At 43.6% G+C, this 23,697-nt stretch overlaps 1 protein-coding gene across 1 annotated transcript in view; it reads right to left on the reverse strand.

Moving 5' to 3' along the window:
• Window positions 1-473: 473 nt before the first annotated feature.
• Window positions 474-23,697, reverse strand: part of SLCO4A1 (solute carrier organic anion transporter family member 4A1) — a 48,522-nt gene continuing 25,298 nt past the window's right edge. The window contains exons 5-13 of the mRNA XM_037915865.2: window positions 20,998-21,119; window positions 19,745-19,856; window positions 12,580-12,734; window positions 11,524-11,719; window positions 10,746-10,908; window positions 9,213-9,385; window positions 8,669-8,733; window positions 7,740-7,888; window positions 474-5,857 (exon numbers count right to left, since the gene is read on the reverse strand). Coding sequence (XP_037771793.1) covers window positions 5,711-5,857; window positions 7,740-7,888; window positions 8,669-8,733; window positions 9,213-9,385; window positions 10,746-10,908; window positions 11,524-11,719; window positions 12,580-12,734; window positions 19,745-19,856; window positions 20,998-21,119 — 1,282 coding nt within the window. The 3' untranslated portion in view covers window positions 474-5,710. The remainder of the gene's footprint in view (window positions 5,858-7,739; window positions 7,889-8,668; window positions 8,734-9,212; window positions 9,386-10,745; window positions 10,909-11,523; window positions 11,720-12,579; window positions 12,735-19,744; window positions 19,857-20,997; window positions 21,120-23,697) is intronic.

Genomic DNA, 23,697 nt, shown 5'->3' on the forward strand with positions numbered 1-23,697 from the left:
CTGCAATCTGGTCTCATATACAGATTCAACATTTATACTAGGCTTGTATCTCTGTAATGCATCAAACCAAAATCTCAGATCCAAACACCCCTAACTTTAGGTTTGGAGAAGTTGAGGGTCGGGAAGAATTGAAATTTGGATCCAAATTTTACAGCTTAGGCCTGTCTCTAACTAAAACACTTTAAGGAATCATCTGCACCATTGGAAAAACTGCTCTTAGTTTTCCCACGAAACCTGAGTGGAGAGAGCTTGGAGAAGGAAACCTGATCGATCTCGTAAAATCCTTTATTGATGCAAGAATAAAAGGGAATTGACATGTAGTTAGTCTCATTTGAAACCATGACAAATGTAATAATGGAATGCCATAGTTTGGGAGACTGCTGAGCCAAGTATAATGTGCTGTAATTTAACTGTAGTCAAAATACGGCAACATCCGAATGCCTACCAGAAAATCAGCACAAGATCTTAACAAATACATTGTAAACAATTTTAATATTTTATTTCAATGCATCAATACAAAAACAATGCAGGCTTTTATACTGCACATATACACAATGGGTTTAAAGACATTTGCAATCTGATTGCCTTTGTATCTATTAATGTAGCTGTACTGTACACTCTGGTTCACCAATGCCATGCTTTAAACATCCAAGAACCTGGAGAGGGCTGTAAAGCCCAACAAAGCTGTTACTTGTCCTTGTAATCAAGAACAAAAGGAAGAGCAAGGGTCAAAATTTGGTCTAGCGGGTGGTAATTGTTAATGAAGGGCCTGATCCTGCAGTTGAATCAATGCACGCTGATCTTTACACTCACATAGAGCACGACTGAAGTCAGCGCAGCTCCTCGTAGACCCAGGGCTCTGTGTGTACAGCTCCAATTTCAAGATCAGGTCCTAAAACAATTCATTGGGGGGGAGGGGGGGAATTCCTTTAAAAAAAACCCCCAAAAAGTTATTTTAAAAATCTTGTTAAATTAAAGCTCTGAATTTTTTAATCTCCTGGAAGTTTCTAAAAAAAGAAAGTAGATCTCAAAGCACTTTACAAAGGAGATCGGGATCATTAGACCTATTTGACAGATGGGAAAACTGCGGCACAGAACAGTGAAGTGGCTTGCTTAAGGTCACCCAGCAGGCCACACTGGGACTAGAGCTCAGGATTTCTGCGTCACAGGCCATAAGACCCTACTGCTTTGTTACATTTGGCCCTTCACAACTAGTTCTTCCTGCTACGAATCCTCAGTTTATTTGCTTTCATACCTAGTGGATTTTTTCCCCAGTACAAGCTATTGTTTATCTATATTATTTCATGCAGAGAATCAATCCTATGTATACGTAGTACAGGATTCTGACCTCATTCATGCCGGTCAAACCCCAGAGTAACTCCATAGGCTTCAACTCATTCGTTTACACAAGCGTAAGTGAGGTCCTAATCTTGCTCATTTTGTTCTTCTTTGATAACCAGAGACCTCTTGTTTTGCCCTTGCAAGGCAGCTGGTCCTGCCCGTGCAGAACCAGGGCCAGGTCCCCAGCGAATGAAAAGTGCCATAGCTCCATTGACTCTGCTGGAGCTACCTCACTTTACGCCAGCTGAGGATGTGTCCCTCAATATTTGACAATAATGCACTTGGCACAAGAGAAAAACTGCTTCGTTTTCTACAAATAAACCTATCACTGCATTCAGGTTGGCACAACAAGGAAAAGAAAATGAAATGAGTCCCAACTGGGCTGAGCGCAGAAGAGAAATCTCTCCTCGGATTAAAAGCACATTGACATTCTGTTTCATTTGGCTGTGCTCATACTCTGTCCCCTCCTCCTTTTCCCACAAAGATCCAAGAATAGGCTCTTGTTTACTACACTTGTCCTTGACCTAAGGTTGTCCCAGGGTTCTTAGATCTCTCTGTACATTTTGATTTTGGGGATAGCTGTTGTCCTTCCATGTGCTGTCTCAACTAGTGATGAACAAGAAACCTAGTTGTGTTCTGAGCTCAGTACCGTTAGATGAACCCTAAGAAGTTCAAGAGGTCCAATTCCCATGCCACCAAGGCTTCTCTCCAAAAAAGCCCACTGACCTGAGCTGGCGTCATGGTGTTCTTTTTTCCCAAAGGTACTAGACAGATGGAAGGAGTCTAGTGGCAGAATGGACTTTCTCTGAAACAGAATCAGATAGCTCCTCTTAGGTGTCTGCTTACTTTGAGCCTGGCCCGATGCCCAATGAAGTCAACAGGAGGCTTTCCATTGTCTTCAATCTGTGTTGGATCACATTCCCTAACCCCACCCATTCCCTGACTCCCACTTATGTAACCTTCCTCCATGAACAACAAGGAGTCCTTGTGGCACCTTAGCGACTAACAAATTTATTTGGGCATAAGCTTTCGTGGGCTAAAACCCACTTCATTAGATGCATGGAGTGGAAAATACAGTATCCATGCATCTGATGAAGTGGGTTTTAGCCCACGAAAGTTTATGCCCAAATAAATTTGTCAGTCTCTAAGGTGCCACAAGAACTCCTCGTTGTTTTTGCTGATACAGACTGACACGGCTACCACTCTGAAAACTTCCTCCATGAGCGCAGGAAGAAAGGGATAGTAGTTAAAAAGAGAACCAAAGCTGTGGTGTATCAAAACTTCAGTCATGATCCAAAGAGCTAACCGGCACTAAAAAGTATTGTGTCCAGAGGGTTGCTTAGCACCACAGTTCTCACTGGTTTCATTGAGAGCTGAAGGTGTCTACGCCCCAACTTTTCCAGTTGTGACTACATTATAGCTCTGGATAAGCTAATTCATTCTGTTTGCCTCAAAAGCACCATTCAGAATGAAATGAAGCTGATCAAGACACACACAAAGGACCTGTCAAATACTGCTTATATTTCTGTGACATCATAGGAATACAATACTTCACATGAGATGGGGAAATGTCCTTTCAAATACCATGGGCACATACATACATTTTTATATACAAATGTTGCCCTAATAGGAACAGGGTTCGGGTTTTTTTTTTGCTATTTAATTAAAATCAAGGATTTTCAAGACCACATCAACATAATAAAACACCACTATTCTTTTGCTCTTGAAATGATAAATTCAAATAAATTTCATTTTATAAACACGAGTAAACACATGTCATATATATAAACACTTCTAACCTCGTAAGTACAATATGCACAAAATATTTCCCCAGAATAATGTCATGCAACTCACCAGGCTACTGCTTGTACCCAAAGTGTTGGAATGTGTTTATTGTTTATAGTGGACTGGAGTGGCAGACTCCTGTAGATAGTAGTTGTCTTGCTTATAGGTGCCTGAGAAAACTGTTGATGGTCATGAAGAACCATTTACTATTGGTCAGGGTTAATCTCTTTGGGCCTAGTCACGCCCCTTAAATCACCACGGGTGTGTAAAATGGGGAGTGGGTGTCAAGCAGCAGAGAGGGGGAGGCCACACCCAGAATACTGCAAGGGCTCTGTACGCACCAGTGCATAGGGGTTTATTCTGGGACGGCAGTACCAATGGGTCCGTGACTACCCAGAGCTACTGACCAGGGATGCCTTCCAGAACGTCAATGTTCAGCAGTAGTTACCACGCTACGATACCAGAGACGTTGCAGTGTTTCCCAGGATAGGTGCACATGGCATTTTGGAGTGAGCCTTTCAGCCCAGGTCAATGGCTCTAAAAGTTCTGATATAGACAGTGCTTTGAACTTGCAGCTCGGGCTGAAGCTGCTGAAGTTGCGGCTGGGGCTGGGGGATTCAGAGCCCAAGCTCCAGCCCCTGCCACAACTTCAATGTGTTGTTTACGATGCAGCTATTTTTAGAGCAATAGTGCGACTAGCCTGAGTCTGAGAGACATCCCTAGATGCTGTGGTGTGACAATGGTTGGGAAATATGGGCCTTGTAACGGCTGCGGCTGCATAGTAAATCCATGGCCTTGGTGGAAGAGGATTCACGGATGGCAGAGGAACTCCTATTCAAAGCCCATTCCCAGTGAGTGTCAAGGAAAGAACGGGTATTTTACTTCAGCCCCATATCTCCACCACAGTGTCACCCTCAGTAGAATGGGAAACACCAGGCCTGGGATATGGCTGTGTTTAATGGTGTCGGCTGGGCGCCGGAATGTTTGGTCCTTTGCCAAAAAACTATAAACAGCTTTTCAACCTTCTTCCCTCTTTTACAAAAACATAAGTATAAAAAAATATACAAAGTAGCTACAAATCTTTCTAAATATTTTGTAGTGAACATTACATGTTGATTAAACAGCTTGTTAGTGGTTGTCCTATAATTCTTCACTACAGTTTTATGCAGGGTAAGGATTTCAGGGACCTGCATCGTCCGAGGGGCCTCAATCCAAGTGCTGAATTTCTACCTGCAGTTTTTGCTTGTGCAACCATTTGAAGAGCCAAATAATAAGATTTTTATACCTGCCTAATTTCGTGGGTGTGGGTGAGACAGCCACCCATAAATCTGGCCATCAGATGCTGGCCATCCATTGCTTGTCCTTGCCAACAACATACGGTTAATACTGCAGTGCATATTTAAAGGGCATTTTTGAAAATGTGGCCCAGTTTATTTGCAAACAATGGATCAGATCATCATCTGGTGCAAATCAGTGTAGCTCCATTGAAATCAACAGAGCTATGTCTATTTCCACCAGCTGAGAATCTGGTTGATTTCTTCATTGGCTTCATACAATAAAGTCTGTCGCTATGTTAGGTTTCTCTTCCAAGGAGCACTGTGAGAAAAATTAAATTAGTTCGGATTTTTCTGTATACTTAAAAACAATGTCTTTACAGAGCAGAACAAACAAAACATTGCACAAATCCATATCTTATATGTTTCTGTGTCAAACAGCACAATAGCTCAAGGACAAGAAATAGTCCAACTGCCTTTACAGGTCGTTACAAAATGTGTCCATCTTAAAACAATGGAAGAAAAGCAGATTGTAACTATACTGCAAATCCTGGGACTGGAATTAGGAAACCAGAGGTGGCGACAGAAAAAGGCTTGGGTAGTGAGTTAAAAATAGCCAGGGATGTTCAAGTTTCAACAGTGTGTTGTATGTGATCTACTGACGAACTTCCCAGGTAATCCATGATCTCAAACCATTGCAAAGTAATAGGAACGATGACAATTAAATGTTCTATAATTGAACTGAACAGAGAGAGAACAGAGCATACATTATGAGCAACGCTGTATGTGCTACAGCAACAAAAAAGACACTGTTTTTGCTCCTTGCTTTGCATATGGTAGCAGATTGTCAACATGAGGATAGGCAGTTGATCAGACCTAAAAAGTATGAACACAAGTGCTTTGCTACTGATGGCTCTATAATGTATGTGTTACAGGCCAGATTCTCAGCAGAAGTGAATGGAGCCAGTTTACACCAGATGAGAATTTGGTCCCACAGTGGTACTCTGCTTTCTTTAGTGTGGTTCAGGTTTGTTACAGAAGTGCTATAAAGCTACCGGTGAGTAACGTAAGTTTCTGGCATCAGTGCAGGGATCCTCATATGGCATCAATGTAAGTATCCTCTCATGTGCTTCTGCCCTTCAGAAAAAGTTACTCCAAACCAGAACTTACTTCAAATATCCTTCTTTAAACAGAAAAACAAAAGGGTAAAGCAATAGTAATAATAATAGTAATCATAAAACAGGAACAAAACAAAATTTTGACACGGTATTTCTGAGACTGGGAGAAAGTCCCTTGCAGTATTTATAGTGCTATTCAGCAGCTTGGGTCTGGAGAGATTTGTTCTCCTGGAGGACACAGTTCCCATTTTCTGATGCATCTGAGCTCCCTGGTAGGGATTCAGGGGGAGGCGGTTTGTAAAGTAAACAGGCCAGCAGGAAGAAGACTGTTCCAACCACCTGTAATCATCAAGACATCCCCTGTTACTGTTAGAGCCACTTTAATACCAAACACGACCCTAACTTATTTAAAAACCCAGGGCCAGACCCTCAACTGATGTAAATCAGCAGAGCAACCGTGAAGACAGTGGTGTTGCTGGTGCCAATGGAACTATGCCAATTAACAGCGGCAGAGTAGCTCCCTCCAGGCTTCCCAGATCCAGATTAAAAGAGCTTGAACACGTTACGAGGGAGTCGTAAGGACAATTTGACATGCAGGCGATCTGTGCAGGAGGATTTGGCTGGATTATAATGACAAGGAAGAGATTAGCCGGGAAAATAGATTCATATGTGGCTCTGGGAATATGCTCCAGTTGATTAGGAGCAGGTGTGCATGCCTACTTTTGAGGAATGTGCACGAAAACTCAGCGAGCAGCCAGCTAATCGGCAGAGTTCCCTTGAATGTAGAGGCAGCAAAGCAAGACTGCACAAGGGTGAGACCCTAAAACCTTATTTTAGAAGCTCTTGCTACCATGTGAGTAGTGCTTAGCATGATGCAAATTACAAATAAAAGTTCATAAAAGTACACACACAATTTATGGTCATAGTTTTCAGACCGACACTGTACTATGCTGTGCGGGGTGGGGACAATCATACCCATTAGCATTATGGAGGGGGATTCATCCAGATCAAACAATCCTTGATGATGATGAAGATCACATATAAACTTCACACATGGCCCCCCACTGTCATCTTTCTAACAGACTGACCCCAAACCCTCCATTTAAACCACTGCAGCTTCAGGAAAGGTTCTGAAGCTGAACTTTGCAGTCATGGCCTATCATCACATAGCATCAAACCCTGCATGTAAAAAGGACTGTGGCTAGAACCGTGCCATTATTTTGGAAACAAACTGGGTTTTCTTGCAGCTGGGATTTGTTTTTAAATGAAGAACTGTTTGGATTTGGGGGGGGAGGCAGGTCAGCTCTTTACCTTGTTCTTGACAATTATGTATGATTCCCTTCTAAAGTTCCCAACTTGCGAGATTTTGACTACATCAAGGGGCAATACCTTGGCTTCGAAGGCCTCATTGTCACCAGTAGGTAAGTTTGCTGAGTAGCTGGGGGAAGACTGGATTGTGGAGTGTATAACGCTGCATGCCCAGGAACTCCATGTGGCAGGGGCTAGATTCTCTGATCACCTGACTCCATGACGGTACTGCACTGGGATCTTAGTGGGATGCTCCAGCCATTTAAAAGACCTGGAACCACATTGCACTGAACTACATGGATTTAGAGCAGCTGAGGATCTGACCTATTGTATTTTGCTGTGTATACTAGCATTGCTACACACATGCCTTCTCATCACAGCTGCTGATCCCTATTGTGACCTGCAAGCTAAGTGAGCTAAAACAATGCTTTCTGACCACAAATATTGAAACATTTGCCCCCTCGACATTTTCGAGCAGTGATCAGAGAATAGCTATTTACTCTTCTTTACAGCATGAGCGGCGTGACCTGAGTCACACTAGCTAACGGACCGCATTTATACCCCAACTCCACTTCTGGAGTGAGTGATTTTAATAAAATGTGGGTTTTGTGGAGTTTTTCCCCTAAAATTTTAGACGAAAAACATTTAGCTTGGAAAATAATATGGAGTCAGGAGAATGACGGTACCCACAAGTTGTTAAATCGTGAATCATAATGGAATATTTGCATTTAGTGACAAACACTTTGCTGTGTTTTCACAGCAAAGTTGCGTGAAGACAGGATTCGTGTTGTGATCGGAACAGCATAACAGAGGTTTCCAAAATTCTGCCACAGCTGGCGCTGCTCATCTAACCAGTCACAAGCAAAAAGCACAGGCTAGGAGATGTGAAAGTGAAACAGTAACTGGGCGTCACCTTGTAGACAATTCCAGCAACCAGAGTGTATCGGCTCATGGAGGAGTTCTGGTAAACGTAGCAAGAACCTTGTTCTCCACACTGGTCCTGCCACACCAGACATGACAGATCAATCAAAGAGCCAAAGGCAATAGGACCGGGAATGCCTCCTGCGTGAAGACAGAATGGAACATCAATTGATATAATTTCTATCTATTATCCTCAAGGTAGCCCAAAGCACTTTTGAAATGCAGGTACAGTGACTGAGTAAGCTAACACTGCAACCTGCATGGCTGGAATTTCCAAAAGAGCCTAAAGGAGTTAGGCACCCAAACCCTACTGGATTTCAGTAGGAGTTGGGTGACTAATGCCCATCAGCTCCTTTGAAAACCACAACCTATGAACTCAGCAATGACTTATGTACTTAGGACCCATTTTCTTTTTGGAATGAGCAGCTGCCCACTGCTATTGTTTACTCCTTTGGAAACATGTTATGGGAGTTTTAGTTTTCCCTCCAACAGCCAGCTTACATGGTTAACAAGAGATCTCACTTCAGCATACGATACTTGTAAGAGTTCAAATCTGCATTCCCACCAGGACCTCAACGAACTTTTGGTGTCTTGGCACCTTAATTTACTAAACTCAAGCTAATGATACTGTATGAAGCTTTGCTGTTCTGTATTAAGTATCTCTAGAGCTGGGTGAGCTATTCACAGTGAACAATCTAGCTGCAAAATTTAACTTTTTTTTTCCTGTTTGCAAATTACATGCAAACAGGATTGGATGTTTATGAATAGTGCAGGTATGTGAGAGAAAACATCCTCCACTCAAACCTCACATGTCCCCATTCCCCTTCCCTTAAACTATCTGTATTTGGCCCACAGACACTCCTGTGATAAGTGTTTTACAAATACAATAGGAAAAACATACACATTCACACCATACTATACCTAGAGTTCTTACTACAATCCACTGGATTCCTAGTGCAAATGATTTCTGTCTGTCGGAGACACACCTGGAGCACACAAAGTTAGAATTTTAAAATGTTGACATGAAGTAGGAGCAGCTCCCCAGCACCAAAGAGAAGAGCCTCTCCACACCCCATAATACCGTCAAACAGTATACTCTGATGATAAAGGGATGATGATATTTTCAGCCAGAATGAGGCTCATTCTCCCTTTTTGTGGACATAATGTGCACCAGCAAAATTTGTGCCCACGCTTTTTGGAACTGTGAGGGAAAATCTGGGTATTTGCACATCTAACTACCTCACTGAGGGCACAAATGAGCTACATACAGGCGCAAGCACTCAGATTGTGCTCACAATTGGACTGAATGGAGAATCACGCTCGATATCTTCAACACACTGAAAACTGGGCCATTTTCATCAGGCCCTGTACCACAATTGCTAGGATAAAATGAAAACATTTGCGTTCAATTACTTCCTGCTGAAACGGGGGCTTTGTACAGTAAAGAGAAGGTTCCGCTGCTTACCGTAGAGTTGCAGTCAGCGCAGGAATACTGCATAGGAATGTAAAGAAAATCACAAAAAACATGAAAACCAGAAGGACAGTCCTTCTCTCACAGGAGGAAGTGCATCTCCCTGCTATCGCTTGGGCAGAACCAGTGGGATCATTCTCCAGGATACAGCTACACTCATGGTAAACCTGGGAAACAAACACCTTGTCAATTTCCCAAAGAGACAGTGTTTCTACAGTCATAATTTGGGCCATTACTAGAATTGAACATGGTGAATCCCCTACAGATCAGTTGTTTTTGCAGCTGGGTTTTGCTCCTGGAGCAGAATAAGGCAACCATAGCAGGGCCAAGAATTTGGCCTTTTGTCAGTTTCCAGTGCAGATATTATCAGGTCCCGTAGTAATGAACTTCACAAGACTGCTCTGAACTCTGGAAACATTAGCTATTGCATGGTGTGAACACCCTCACACACACTGTCCCCTCTGTGCACAAAATACTAACGGGATTAAAAGCACACAATGGGACAAACTTTGCTCTGAGAATGGGGATTATGTGCACACAATGGGACAAATTCAGTTCCTAGTTATACCCGTGTAAATTCAGAGTTCAGATCAGTTATCAACAAATATAGGCTTGAAATTAGATGAAGTTTTTTGACCATCAGAGGAATGAAGTTCTGGCACAGCCTTCCAAGGGGACCAGTGGGGGCAAAAAACTTAACTAGTTTCAAGACTGAGCTTGATACATTTATGGAGGGGACGGTATGATGAGACTGCCTACAATGGCATGTGGCCCATCTGCAACTGTTAGTAGCAAATCTCCAATGGCCAGAGATGGGACACCACATGGACTACATTGAATTCTTTCCCACGTGTCTCACTGGTGGGTCTCACCAACATGTTCAGGGGCTAACTGATCACCATATTTGGGGTGAGGAAGGAATTTTCCGCAGGTCAGATTGGCAGACACCGTTCCCCTGCAGCGTGGGAGCACAGGGCACAGGCTGGTTTGAAATAGAGTAAATGGTGGATTCTCTGTTCTTTAAATCATGATGTGAAGGCTTCAGTAACTCAGCCAGAGGTTGGGGGGGTCTATTACAGGCATGGGGGGGGGGAAGGTTCTGTGGCCTGCGATGTGCAGGAAGTCAGACTAGATGATCATGATGGTTCCTTCTGGCCATAAAATCTATGAATTTATGAGTTATGCAAGATTTACATCACTGCAGCTCAGAGCAGAATCCGACCTATTGCATGGAGTCTAGGCCCTTAAGTAATAACATTCGGAACTTCAAACTCCAAAATGGAGCAGCAGGACTAGGTCAGTGCTGAGCAGCAGAAGCATAGGTCGAGTACTTGCATCTCAGTTGGTGCCCAACACTCACAAATCCTACATATTCACAGGGGGTCCTTCTACAGTTTATATCTGATTTGAAGCAAAGCTCAAAACCTGAATAAACTTAATGTAACTTCATCAAGGCTGGCCAGAATTTAGGAAGGCGTATGTGCTAACTAATGTTCTTTGCGAACCCCTGAGTTCTTCAAACCATACCTTCTTGCCACTATCGAGGAATGATTTTTTTTTGCACCCTGCATGGCAGGCAGAGTAATACATGATGTCATCGCTTCCGCAGACTGGACTGTAGAGCTCCCTTAGACAATCACATTCGGTATTGCATGCTGCTGTCAGGTTTAAGCTGCTTTCCAGTAAAATGCTAAAGGAAACAGTGGATTAGTCAACAGATGTTCCTTTAACAGTATCTTCCAGGGCTGGGTGGGGTGGAATAAGGGCTTGTCTACCTTATCCGCTGGATCGAAGGGCAGCGATCGATCCAGCGGGGATCGATTTATCACGTCTAGTCTAGACACGATAAATTGACCGCCGAGCGCTCTCCCGTCGACTCCTGTACTCCACCGGAGCGAGAGGTGCAGATGGAGTCAACGGGGGAGCATCAGCTGTTGACTCACCGCAGTGAAGACACTGCGGTGAGTAGATCTAAGTATGTCGATTTCAGCTACGTTATTCAAGTAGCTGAAGTTGTGCAACTTAGATCAGTCCACCCCCCCCCTAGTGTAGACCAGACCTAAGAGGAGAAGGAGGGCACAGGGGTGTGTGAGAAGGGATGCGAAGGTAGTGGGATGCTGGAAGGTGCTAGGCTGAGTGTAGTCATACACTTGGAACATGCCTATAAGGTTCGCCTTGCAACCATGCAGCGACATTATTCTGTAGTGCATTAATATTAACCTCAGTGTTGATGACTCAAGTTTATCCTTGTGTTTCTGTACCATCACAACACACGCCTGACGGGAACTGTGATCTTTATTATTACCTTCGGTTGTACATCTGCGTTACTCCCGCCATAGGCATGTTAGGGCAGTGAATGAAAAATATGAAAGCAGCCAGTAGACTTGTCACTGTGCAAAGTAAACACAACTTGATGATTCCTGAACAGCGAAGCTTAAGCTTATTCACGAAGAATCCTCCCAGGAATGTGCCTCCTCCCCCTGCTGGCACGACAAGATAACCTAGGGGGAAAAACCAAGCCCATAAATGTCAGGAAGGGAGTTTCTATTTGTCTGAATAAATACACTACAGAGTTGGCACAATTTTAACTCCTTCCGTGCCGCTGGCCTAGGGTTGTTTCTTGATGGGAATTTATAGGACTTGAAAAGAAAAGAAAAGAAAAGAAAAGAAAAGAAAACATTCTGCCCTCTGTAGCAGCTCTGAAAGCCTACTCCAAAATCTGAGAAAATAAGGAAATATTTTCTGCATATCGTGCAGTTCTGCCCTGAAAAATGACTCCCCAAGAATAGCATTATTGTATCCCACTGAATTCAGATAAAATTTGCTCAGTTTACCAATTTAAATGTATAAACATATGTGTGTATGTGTATATATATATTTTTTCTAATTGGCTGGCCTGCAAACTCAGTCTGGGATCTGAGAGTGAAGCTGGGTTCTTTCCAGCTGTATGTTACTAGTATGTTACTAGTTATCTGCAGCTCAGATGCTCTCCTCATTTGCACTTGAGTAATACTTAGACATCACTATTGACAGTTCTCTTGATGGTGCACAAATAGGAACAAGCCCCAGCTCACGCTGTGTTGGTTTGGCAGGACCAACCGGTGTAAAAGTTGGAAAAACGTTTCCCACTAAAGTTAGTAGATATAACACTGACTACGCACAGGGTGCAGGTCTGCTGGGTCCAAAGGTGCCATTTATATCTAAGATTGCAGCCACTTTTTACACACAGTATAATTATTGCATAGTGTCAGGATTGCATTTGACTCTGTGATAAAAGAGATCATCTCCTTGGTCATGAGCTTTTACTATTTTTAGACAATATAAAATTTACATGGACATTATTGAAAATCCGTTTTCTTACCAAACAAGGTAGCAGCTTCGGAGGCACTTAAACCATACTGTGACTCAAGAAACTTGGGTCCAAAAGTAGACATTCCCGCAATGAGCGTGGCTTCAGTTGCTCCAGCTAGACAGAGGAAGATGAAGGTAGGGTTCTTCAGAAGCAGCAATAATGATCTGTTGAGTCCAAGAGGCATACAGAAAAGACAAATATGATGCAATTGCTTAGGGTGGTGCACTTTTACTTCATTACTGTCTCTTTGAATCTAAGGGCTAGAGGGGGTCTTTAGGCTCATCCTTGCATAAGGGCGGTACCCAGCTGCCCCATCTTTCATTGGAAGAAAAAGAAAGGAAAGAGTTGATGCAGCTCTTTAAAAATGCAGCATGCTTCTCTCCTCAATGCTGATTCAGTCATGGTGCCAAGGAGCAGCACCCCTCTCTAACCACTCCCTCTCCACCTACTCAGGGTGGGGAGTATCGGGTGAACATTGTTGGGCAGCATCCCCTGTCAGCAGTCTCCTCCCTTGGAAGTGGAAAATCTCAAGTTTGTCCACTGGGTTTGATCAATGTTGTCAGTATTTTTTTCCACGTGCCTGTTCATGTAGAATGAGGGTTTTCCAAATTGAATACCTGGATTGCACCTGCAGACTTTGCGAACGCATCTGTTGTGCCCACCTAGCTGATATTTACATAAGGAAACAGGGACCAGCATATGCAAAATGGGTGTCGCATATGCAATCATTGACATCGTAAGTACAAAATAATGTGGGTCTTGCGGACACAAATGGTGGAATCAAAAATTCTGTGGGTGCAATTTAGATGGTGAGTTTTGAAAATTCAGGGCTTGTCTCTGCAAAGTGTTGAGTGTGCTCAATTCCCATTCAGGGCAATAAAATCTGAGGGTGCTCAGCACCTTTCCGAATTGGGTCAGAATTGAAGGACAGCATATCAATAAATACCCTTTTAGATCCTGATTCTGCTAGCTGTTGAATACACTCAATTCTCATCACAGTTTATGGGAATTATACCAGTAAGCAGTGATCTTAATCTTTGTAACTGTAGCGAGGCGATCTGGTTCCCCGTTGCCCCGGAGAGGGACAAGCCTCTCAGGACGCCAAAGCGGGCGGAGCCAGCGAACCCTGTGCCCGCCCCTCAGAGGTCAAGGCGCAGGACCGGAAGTATAAAAGCTCGACCCCAGAGCTCAGTTGAAACACAGCCACCAGAGACGCCAGATGCATGTGGCGATCTCCCAGCCAGGAGACCACGGCGATCGGAGGCCAACCCGAGGACTGGCCAGACCAGCCAATGCCTGATGCTAGCCTGAGCCCAGAGACGCTGCCAAGCTTGCCATTCGCCAGTTACCCCGAGGAGTCGCTAAGCCAACTGAGCGCCAGTTACCCTGAGGAGCCCATGGTGTGTGATCCCTTGGAGGACGCCGGCTGGACCCAGGTACCTCTAGAGGGGGAGGCAGGAAGTAGCCCAGGGGCAGCCGACCCTAATCAGGCTGCAACACTGCCAGAGCCAATGTCAGTGTGTTGCGGCCAGGAACCCCACTGACACAGCAGCGGGTCTTCTGCCCCTGCTAGGGCCCTGGGCTGGGACGCAGTGGAGTGGGTGACCGTCTCCCCCCTCCCAGGCCACTCGGACCCAGGAGCCTGGGCCTTGCTATTGAACTCTTTGCTCAGCCCCTGCCTGAGGGCCCTGAGCTGCTGACTGTTTGTTGCCCTGCCCTGACCCAGGGCCTGGGCCTTGCTATTGAATTCTTTGCTCAGGCAGGCTAGTTCTCCGACACACGACAGAAGTAGCGAGGCGGTCTGGTTCCCCGCCGCCCCGGAGAGTGACGGCCCCGGCCGGACGCGCCTACAGTAACCCTGACCCAGACCAGGTGATTGGGGTCAGGAAATAAAGCTGTGTCTCATACCAGCACTCCTGTGTGTCACACATTTACTATTTTACAACTCAAACCTAATAAGTTTCTTTCCTGCTCTAACTACTTTATTAAAGACCTTATCGTCCTACTGTAAAACAGCAATCAACACAGGCCAGACAAAGTGGGGCACAGTTTAACTAGTATGTTTAGCAAATACATTTTCCTTTTGACTAACTGGAATGTATTAGGGGAAAGCAGACATTCCAGACAATTTGCCATGTTCCATATTTATGCAGAAAGATGATCCAGCAGCGATCCTTCTGTTGGATACAGAAAAAGCCCCAGGCTTGCTTGATAGTCTCAGTTCTCCTCCTCTATCTGGGATATTGAATTAGGAAATCTACACTGCTTTGCTGGGATTTCTTTTGTAACTGGCTTGAAATTCTGTCATGTAACTCTATTAGCCTACCCCAATTGCTCCCCTCTGAGGCTGTTATGTGTAATGAAAAGTCCTGCCCAAAGCAATTTGGAACAAACTGGTTATCTCTGGAATGACAGTGAGTGATGTACTCATCAGAGCTCTCTATACAGACAGATGATGAGTGTGTGTGTGTTTTGTGTCAAAATCACTTGACAATTGCTTATTGCTTTGGATAGAATGTGGAATGGGGGCAAATCTACGGCCATGCAACTAGATGTCACATGAGTAGAGCTGGTCAAAACATTTCTGGTGGAACTCTTTTCTGTTGGAAAATGCTGATTAGATTAAATCAAAATGTGGGAGTGTATTGATCCTGTCAAAACTTTCGATGGAAACCAGGCAGGGAGGCAGGTGGGCCAGCTTCTATACGTTTCCCTGAGAAGCAGCCTTTCCATGCTACCTACTCCTCGGAAAGCTGGCTGCCCACGGAGTTGGGCACCAAGGAGTTGGTTAGCCAGGAGCAAGCTGACAAATTCCATTTTGATTCTCCAGAAATGGAATTTTTCATCCCATGAAACATTTCAAATTATTCACTTTTCACCCTGAATTGAGATTTTTTTCCCTCTAACAAATTGAAACATTTTCAGTGGGAGGGAAGTTCTATTTTCTGGCCAGTTCTAATGTGGTGTCTCTGCATCACACATTCTGGGCAGTTAGATATTTATGAGTTACTACCACTGTGCCATATATGACTTCTTTACACCCAAACAACCAAGAAAGAAAGAAAGAAAAATGGTAAATTCCTATAATGTAATGTCATAGGACCCCATTGCGACCGTTCTCTCTAACTGTTAGAATCAGTTTAATTACTTTAATATCCTTCCAAGGATGACCTTTTCTTTTTTTTTCCCCAATTATTGCCCTTAACTGTAACATGAAAGAAATTAATCTGCATGACTGTATTTTATTTGGAAGCATAATGCCTAATCTATTGACTAGAAAACATATGGCTGATTGCATCTATTGTGCGATGGCTCCTACCTGCTACACTCAAGAGAAAATAGAGCAGTAGGACAGTAGTTATTCTACCACAGGAGAGGCATTTTTTCCTGCAGGTGTATGGGTCAGATCCTCAACTCGTGTAAATCAAGGTAGCTCCAGTGACACCATCAGAGGATCTGCCCCATCTTCTATTGCTAACACATGTAGGGACTGATCCTGAGAGGTAGGGACCAATACAAAGACCACTGAAATCAATGGGAATCTTTCCATTGATATCAATGGGCTTTGGATCCAGAGCAGCTGCTGCACAACTCCTGAGAAGTCCTGGATGTCCTCGACTCTTGAATTCACTGGGAGCTGAGGAAACTCACCATCTCGCAGGGATAAGGCCTGCTGTATATTAAGGTCTGATCCTGCAACGCTTACCCATATGGGTAGCCCTTACTCATGCAAATAGTCCTGTTGACTTCACTGAGACCATGAGCAGGATCAACTCACCTGTGCAGAATAGGGACAATGGGTTGTCATAGCATTCACAGTCTAGTTACATTTTAATAGGTCAATAACATGCTACTTAAAAACTCTACACTTATGTTTGCATCATCTTGGTGTATGTGGCATGGGGATTTTTTCATCTTTTGAAAGGATTATTGTTAAAAAGCAGCAAATGAAAAGCAATGAACTTCCTCCCTTTCCAAAGCTAAAACAGTGTTAAAGTTGTGATGCAAACCAACACTTCTTCCCTGCAGGTAATCCAAAGACAGGAATATAATATTGACCTCAGCTCTTTTTTTGGAGAACAGTGCATTGTGCATGCCTGATATATCAATGAGCAATCCTCATAAAACAGATGTTTATCAACTTTATCAACAAAACTCCCCTTCTCTGATCAGTCCCAGCAAGCTATTTATCAAGCGTGTCTCTTGTATATTCCAATAATCTCTATTGGATTGACACCAGTGGACTTTTTCATGTGCACTACCAAAGTGGAATATGCAACAGAAATCTGCAGAGGGAAGTAGAAAAAAAATGCTACTTTTATCAAGCCTTTCTGAACCAGGAATCAAGCCGCAATTCACTGATTGACTGTTTCATCGTATTGGCTTCATTCCTGGTTGTTGCTGGCTGCGAAAATAGCGTAATTTTTTAAGCGGTACATGCTTTCTCAGGAGCAAAATCAGGCTACTTGGACACACTGAGTGGTTTCTTATTCTACGTATTCTAGGTAATTCCATTTATCTCAATGGAACCGTCTTACTCTATAGAACATGAGAAAATGTGCCAGAGTCCTACCCCTAATTAACATAAAACTGGAATGGTGCTCTTATAAAACTAAAAGAAAAGGAGTACTTGTGGCACCTTAGAGACTAACAAATTTATCTGAGCATAAGCTTTCATGAGCTACAGCTTACTTCATCGGAGGCTCATGAAAGCTTATGCTCAAATAAATTTGTTAGTCTCTAAGGTGGCACAAGTACTCCTTTTCTTTTTGCGAATACAGACTAACACAGCTGCTACTCTGAAATCTATAAAACTAAGCTGCCTTTTGCCCTTGTAACTGACACATCAGCCCATTCATCCAAAGCTGCCTCGTTTACAGATGTGATCCATTCCTCTCGAACAACTTCCCTTTAGGGCATTCTTCTTCTCTCAAACCAAACCAGCAAACACAGAAGCATGTAAAGTTGGGGTTGTTTTTTTTAATAAAAGGGACAATTGACTCATTTTTTAAGATGCATAAAAATACATTCAGCTCTAGGCTGGCTCTTACTTTATATGATCTGGTTTGCCCACCTCTAATTATTTGCCATCTGTTCTCCGGGGACTAGGCACATTAAGGAATGTTCAAGGCAAATGAACTGATCCTGCAGCCCTCACTCAGGCAAAGCTCCCCTGAGGTCGGTCAGAGTTTTGTTTCAGTGAGGCCTGCAGAGTGTGAAGCACTGAAGTTTAGATACAGCTCCCTTAACATTATTTAAATGCAGTTTTTGAATTTAATTTCCGTGTGGTGAGTCATGACCTCCAAAAATGGCACTCAGTCAAGAATTTCATTTAATAACAAGGTGGAAATTGGTTCAATGCAATATTCTTCACCAAACATACTTAACCCCTGGCGAACTGCTTTGGTGTTGCCCTGTGTGAACAGTTGCTTAGAGTCAATCAAAGTTGGCTATTGTATGAGGTAAATTCTCCTGTGCATCTCTGTTTCAATTCTCCTTTTCATGTGCAGAGGCAGTTAATGATTCTAAAATTCACAAATCACCCTTAGCAACAGGATTATGGTTCTGCAGCAGCTATTATTTTTGTTTGTGTGGGTACAACCTGTCGACTGTAGTTGTATCTAAGAATGATACTTGGAGAGGTTGAGGAAGTAAACATACAGTTGCTGGTGTTATACTCAGCTTCTACAAAAAAAGTGCATCACAACTAACACAGAGCATTTCTCCAAGATCCAACTCCTGCACATTCAGTTAAAACAGAACTTCAAACATTATGTGCAATAGCATCATCCAGTAACTCCCAAACATTGCCAGTTGGTATCATGTAGCTTCACGACATGATCCTTTTGGTCTCCCACACTCCTCCAGTTAAATGCTAACTGAAAACAGCACAGAGAAATTCTGACTCTCGGAAGTAAGGTGTTATCTTAATTTGGTCAATTGTTCATTGATATTTCCTGCTTTACGTTTCCAGAGAATAACTCCCAATTACATTGAATTTTGGCCTGTGTGTGTGGCTAAATTTACACTATGAGCTAGGGGTGTGAGTCTCTCATCAAGCTATTGTGAATATAAATAGCAGTGTAGCTGCGGTAACATGGATAGTGGCAGATGAGGTGGCCACGGCTATTTTGCATAAAGAGAGAACAGAAGAAAAAACACAAAGAAGCTGGTTGACATAGGAGAAAGGAAAATGGAATAAAATAGAAAGCAAACAGAGATAAAACTAAGACAACAGGAAATAGATTCAAAACAGGGATACTGTATTCGACTTGCTATGAGACAGGAACGGAAACAAAGATGAAAATTAAAGGGACATATGAGGAAGCCAACACGGGACTAAAATAAGAGGAAAATAAGAAAAGCTCAGAGAGACAAAGACGAGGCAACACTGGACAATACCCAAGTGAGCAGTGATACAGAGTGAGCAGTCTATAAGCAATAATACCAATTTAAGGGGAAGAATCAAAAAATAGTGCGTGTGCATGTAGTTTAGATCAGTGTTTCTCAAAAGTTCTGGTACCAGGGACCAGCTTGCTGCCTTCCTAAACTGTGTCAGGGAGATCTCCGGGACGAGTGCCGGTCCACGTACCAGTCGTTGAGAAACACTGGTTTAGACGACAGTGGTGAATGGTATTAAGCCACGTCCTGTAAAACCCACCACGTCACATGTCCCGGACGGTATGTGGTTCTCTGTGGGCACAAAATTGTGCTTATGGAAACAATCTTACTGGTAACAGTCGCTGTAACGCACTGTGAAGCTGTGTGCACTGGACCATCGTTGAAATGGGTTTTATTTCAAAGGCTGAAACACAAACAGTTCCATGAAGGCAAACTGTCCCCATGTCATCTATGGAGCTGCATTTGGTGACTAAAGTTCCTAAATTTATTCCTGGCTCTACCATTGAATCTGTAAAATGGGGTTGATGATACCTATCTGTACAGGAGCATTATAGTATTAACGTTTGTAAAGTGCTTTGGGAACAATTGGCTTGATCTTGAAAGATGCATAGTGTCATCAACTCAAGTTCATTTCAGTAGCATCCTACAGGATCAAGCCCCAGGTATTGCAAAGTATTTCAGTTATTATTGTAGAAAGCCAGATGAAATTGCGGGCATTCCCCTAATTTTGATAAGAGCTTTCTGAATGTCATGCACATGCAAAGGTTCTCACCGTGGAAGATCTTTAACTGTTTTCCCAAAGTCGGGATCGGACGCCGTTTCATGGCTCCCATCTTTCAGCTGATGAGCCTCGGAGACTCTCATAATGATGTAGCGCTGGGATCCTGAAAACATTGATGAAGGAAAGAGAAACTATATGAGAGGACGGCTTATGTGCCACACAAGTAGCAAATTCATGAGGGGAAAAAAGCATCATAGTATAAACCTGATGCTAATATGACTCAGCGAGTCAGAAAATGCTCAACAAATATGTATCCACGTAAAAGAGGATTTTTTTTCCTACAAATTTTTTTCCATTGGACATTTTTGTGTAAATGTTTTACCACTTCCCAACCAACAAAGAGCAGTTCGGTGCCCAACTCTCTTTGAAAGTTAATGGGAGTTGGGTGCTTGACTCCAATTTATGCCTTTAAAGCCCTCTGTCTCTCCAACCCCTTTGTCTCACATTTATCCCCACTTTCCCGCTACTTGTTCATAAGAAGCATAAAGGGGCGGAACAGAGAAAGGCAACAAAACACTGGGAAGACAGGTGGCTGTGAAATGGAAGGTGTGAAATCAATGTATAAATTACACTTTAAAATACAAGAACTTTTTCCCCAGCCATTGTTTCCCCATGCATTGGCATTCATCCAGAAGGGCAACATTTAGTCTGGCAGATATCAAAATAGGAGGAGACAGCCGCAGGAGTTAATGACAATCAAAGTATTATGCACATCTGCAGGACAGACAGAAAATGTCACATTATTTCAAGCATTGAACAAATGAGAACAAAAGACAAAAGACAGAGATGGAGGGGAGGACAACAAAAGAGAAGCAAACAAAAGACCTTAATGGGGAACAAAATACATGGGTAAAATTGTATCCTGTTCCTTTCCCATGTACAGGCAGATATGTATAGCATGCAAGCTGAGGCTAACTGCCTGAATGCAAGTGTTAGTGGCATAAAGGGCAGCATAAATAGCAGGCTGATAGTAACAAAACAAAGAAACAGGGTTCTGCCCCATTGGAGTAATTAACATCTAATGACGAAGTTCTTTCCACTCCAACCTAAAGCAGCCAATTTGCACGGCCTCCTCCAAATCTGTGACACTGAAATGAGAAACAAGGTTTGTATCCCAGCAGCAGCACGGCTCAGGCAATAGCTTCGCTGAAACACGGGCTAATGAGAAACGGCAGCCGTCCTCCATTAAGAAGATTCCCCAAGTGTTCCGCCTGAAGTTATTCAGGATTTCATTCTTCGTATACCTGGCAGCTGGCGAGGGTAACCCAGAATGGGAATGGCAGTGAGAAGGGCGGCAGCTCCAGCACCCAGGAATCCTATCCACCAGGCCCCTACCCAGAGAGTATTATCTGGAGTTAGATCAATTCTGTAAAAGAACAAAGGGGGGAAAGGCAGTTACCTAACTGGGACTGAACATGAGAGGCTTCACCCTAACACTGGCATGGATCAGGAGTAGCAGGTGAAGTCAGCAAAGTAAAACTGGCACAAGGCAGAGGGCAATCTGCCCCCAAGTATATTTTGTACACATGACAAACTGAAAACTTGGAGCCAAATGCTGCTCTTCCTGACACGAGTATAAATCTGAAGTAATTCCCCTGGTGGCAATGGAGATAGCAGATTTATACTGGTGCATCTGAGAGCAGATTTTAATCCTTGGATTTTACTTCTTACTGAAAAATAAAATTACTGTCCAAGGGGGCTCTGTGCTGTAAGGAACTAAAGGAGACTTATCTTTACTATTAAAACATCACTATGGGCTAAATTTTAACTTTACAGCCTGCCTTAGGTAAGGGGCTGTGTGGAACTGTGCTATTCCAGGGGCAGACCCAGAGAATGAATTGAGACTCAGAGAGTCACAGCTCCACCCTGCTTTCCTTCCCCTGGGGAACTTGGGGTACAATATTTCTCTCCTTTGCCCTCCTTTTCACAGAAACAGCTTTCTCTCCTCCATGTGCCCAGACAGCTACCCTACCTGGCAAGTGGGGGGAACAGAATTAGGGCTCCTCCCACTCCCAGCGCCTCTCCCAAAGGGCTTGTCTACACTATCGTGCAGGGTCAATCTAAGATATGCAACTTCAGCTACACGAATAGCACAGCTGAAGTTGACGTACTTAGATCTACTTACCACGGTGTTCTCACTGCAGTAAGTCAACAGCTGACGCTCTCCCGTCTACTCAGCTTGCGCTTCTCATTGAGGTGGAGTACCGGAGTCGACGGGAGAGTGCTCAGCAGTCAATTTATTGCGTCTAGACTAGACGCGACAAATCGACCCCCGCTGGATCGATCGCTGGATCAACCGATTCGCAAGTAGTGTAGACAAGCCCTTGTTCACTGCCAGCAGTGGAGTATCAGCTGAGTAGCCCCTGCTGTCCCTCACATGGCTGCAGTAACAATCTGGCCAAGGCTAAGCAGGGGAATTACAGGGCTTTATCCCCCATATTCCCCTGTACGGCTGAGTAAGGACTGTGGCAAGAAGAACGACATGTGGCTGGGTGTTCTCAGCTGGAGTCAGTGCTCAATAGCAGTGTGAAAAGTACTGTCAGCCCCTGACATTCTCTTGTAAGTCAATCATAACAAAACCCAGTACAAAAGGCTGAACAAGATTGTGTATTCAGAACCCTCATCAAACTGTGCAATGGAAGCTCTGCCAAAGGGCTCTTTATTCACAAATAAACTGCACAAATAATCCTTCTGAACTAAAGGCAAATTCAAAGGCTGGCACAGGTGAATTTCATCGGTGACACAACCCCTGGGGCTGCCGCTTCAAAGCTGCTCCAAGCTCAGATGTTCCAAACACCTACGCGGTTTGCTAACAGTGTGTCTTATCACATGAGAGAGTGGCAGAGTAAATTTAGGGCTTGGGTTTCATGACTGGAATCAAAGGGGAAGTAAAGTACTCAGCGTTTCCCTTTCTGTATGTAACCAAAGAGCTGAAATCTGATCAATGTGTGTGGAAACAGCACAAAGCTTAGCTGAGAATATAACATCAGACGAACTCAAAGGGGCTCAGCATTTGAGGCCGGATTTGCAGGAGAGCCCAACTCTTGTCTCGGCAGCTGAGCTGAATTCCAAACATGCCCAGCACTCTACAGGTCCCATTGAGACCTATGGAGAACCCACCACTTTGGCAACAAGAGCTGCTGGGAGCACTTCTGAAAATCTGCCTTTTTCATTTAGGTGCCAAAATGGGAGCTGAGCTCTGTTGAAAATCTGGCTGCTTCTTTGGGTGCAAAACTGGGAGATGTAGGTTGTTGAAACCATTGCAACCAGGTCTCTAATGTGGAGTTCCAAAATTTGTGCATACAAGCAGGCTTCTGAATGAATAAACAAGATATTTTTACACCTGGCTACCTATGCTCATGCTCAAATGTGAGCTTGCTACCGTAAGCCACCCTATCATCTTGGCCAACACAATTTGTCATTGGTTCTTATATGGTCCCTGCTACTGTAGTATCTCAACTAGGGTGACCTGATAGAAAGTGTGAAAAATCAGGATACTTTGGGGGGTGGGGAGGGAATAGTTTCCTATGTAAGACAAAGCCCCTAATATTGGGATGGTCCCGATAATATCTGGGCATCTGGTCACCCAAATCTCAGCACTTTATAATCTTTAATGTCTTTATCCTGACCACATCCCTGACAGATAGGGGAATACTATCATCTTCATTCCACAGGTGGGTAACTGAGGCACAAAGAGACTAAGTGACTTGCCCAAGGTCACACAGGAAGGCCATGGCAGAGCAGGCAATTGAATCCAAGCTTCCCAAGTTTTAGGCCAGCACCCTAACCTCTGGACCATCCTTCTGTTCAGACCCACAGCCCTATTGGCGACTATAACAGATCATTCATGACAATGAGCCTGAAAACACGAGTTTTTAACACTGTATTTATCTCTGAGCACTCATCAGTTCTGGGTTCCATTTTCATTTCTATTTTTGTCACCC

The sequence above is a fragment of the Chelonia mydas genome, chromosome 13 (genome assembly GCF_015237465.2).
Source record: "Chelonia mydas isolate rCheMyd1 chromosome 13, rCheMyd1.pri.v2, whole genome shotgun sequence".
Taxonomy (NCBI): Eukaryota; Metazoa; Chordata; order Testudines; family Cheloniidae; genus Chelonia; species Chelonia mydas.